This window comes from Lycium ferocissimum, chromosome 5, assembly GCF_029784015.1.
Source record: "Lycium ferocissimum isolate CSIRO_LF1 chromosome 5, AGI_CSIRO_Lferr_CH_V1, whole genome shotgun sequence".
NCBI classification, from domain to species: domain Eukaryota; kingdom Viridiplantae; phylum Streptophyta; class Magnoliopsida; order Solanales; family Solanaceae; genus Lycium; species Lycium ferocissimum.
The window spans coordinates 63,887,778-63,889,287 of NC_081346.1; the positions used below are offsets into that span (position 1 = coordinate 63,887,778).

General features: G+C 35.5%; 1 protein-coding gene across 1 annotated transcript; it reads left to right on the forward strand.

Annotated features, from left to right (window-relative positions):
- Positions 1-795: 795 nt before the first annotated feature.
- LOC132058465 (class I heat shock protein-like) lies at positions 796-1,227 on the forward strand. Its single transcript, XM_059450957.1, is given in 2 exon segments — positions 796-970; positions 973-1,227. Coding segments are annotated over 2 exon segments (426 nt in total). The 5' UTR covers positions 796-798; the 3' UTR covers position 1,227.
- The last annotated feature ends 283 nt before the right edge of the window (positions 1,228-1,510 follow it).

A 1,510-nucleotide genomic window follows, 5' to 3' on the forward strand; every position in this document is an offset into this window, starting at 1 on the left:
AAAGGGGGCCTTAAAAGCTTTGTTAACTATAAAGGTACGCCAAACTTCAAGTCATTGATTAAATTAATGAAAACTTCAATATTGATGATAGTCGACTAAAATTCAGGGAAGTTGACTACAATTGTGACTCTTAAATTGTCATCATAAAAATGAAGATATTCTTACGGTTAAGGTTTAAACGATGATTAATAATTGTTCAGGCAAACCTTTATGAAAAGCTACAAAGGATAAAGAATGCAGAATCAAAGCATTAAAGAAGGAAGTCACATATGGAAAGTTGATTTACTCATTTATGAAGTAAGTCAAGCCGAAATCAATGAAGATCTGCCAGCAAAGGACTTACATACATCAAGAAATCTTTCAGCAACAAAGGTGAAACGAAATAAAGAAAAAAAGGGACAATTAATAAAAGTCAAGAAAGCAATAAGGAAGAAGATCTGAGCGCTTATTACGAAGCAAGATTTACGGAGACTTGAAGGTTGTCAAAGAAAACAAGTTTCAAAGAGTTCAATCAACCAATCCAAAGGAGGAAAAGAGTCGTTAAAGATTGCTGAAAATCAAGACTAGAAGATCTCTCCAACACCATCAATTGAAGCCCAATCTTATTCTTGAAAATAGGACCAATCAAATCCCTTTTTCCAAGATCGATACTCTTGGGTTGCCATCTTTGTCAAAGAGCCTAACTTCCCTCTTTCATCATCATCTTCATCATAAGCAACAAGAAGTTATCAGACAAATCAAACACTACAATCGAAAGTCTAATACATCCTCTGTTTTCTTCAATTAAACAGGAAAAAAATGTCTTCAATTCCAAGCTTATTCGGTGGCCATAGGAGCAACATCTTTGGCCCATTTTCACTCGACATATTCGACCCAATTTCCTCTGCTAGTGAAACGTTTGCTTTTGCAAATGCAAGAATCGATTGGAAAGAAACCCCAGAAGCCCATGTATTAAAAGTGGATGTTCTAGGATAAAGAAAGAGGAAGTAGAAGAAGGAAGAATATTACAGATAAGTGGTGAGAGAAGCAGAGAACAAGAAGAGAAGAACGATCAATGGCACCGTATGGAAAGGAGTAGTGGCAAGTTTCTAAGAAGATTCAGGTTGCCTGAGAATGTTAAAATGGGAGAAATTAAGGCAGCAATGGAGAATGGAGTGCTTACTGTGACTGTTCCGAAAGAAGAAGAGAAGAAACCTGAAGTGAAGGCTATTGCTATCTCTGGTTAAACATATTATTACTCCTACCTAGTGTTTTTTGAAAGTCCTAGTCTAATAATGTATGTATGTGTTGTGGAGCCTTTGGTTTATAGGTGAGTTTAAAGCTTTTAATCTGAATTTACATGTCTGTATAATTGTCTATCTTTTCTACCTCTAATTGTAATGATCGGAGATTAGTTTAGTGAGTGAGTGTGTAAGTAAGATCGTTTTACTGTTTCTCTATTTCGCATTCCTGTTAGATTGCTTGATATGGAATGATGCTCAAGGATATGTGCTTGAATCAACTAGGATAA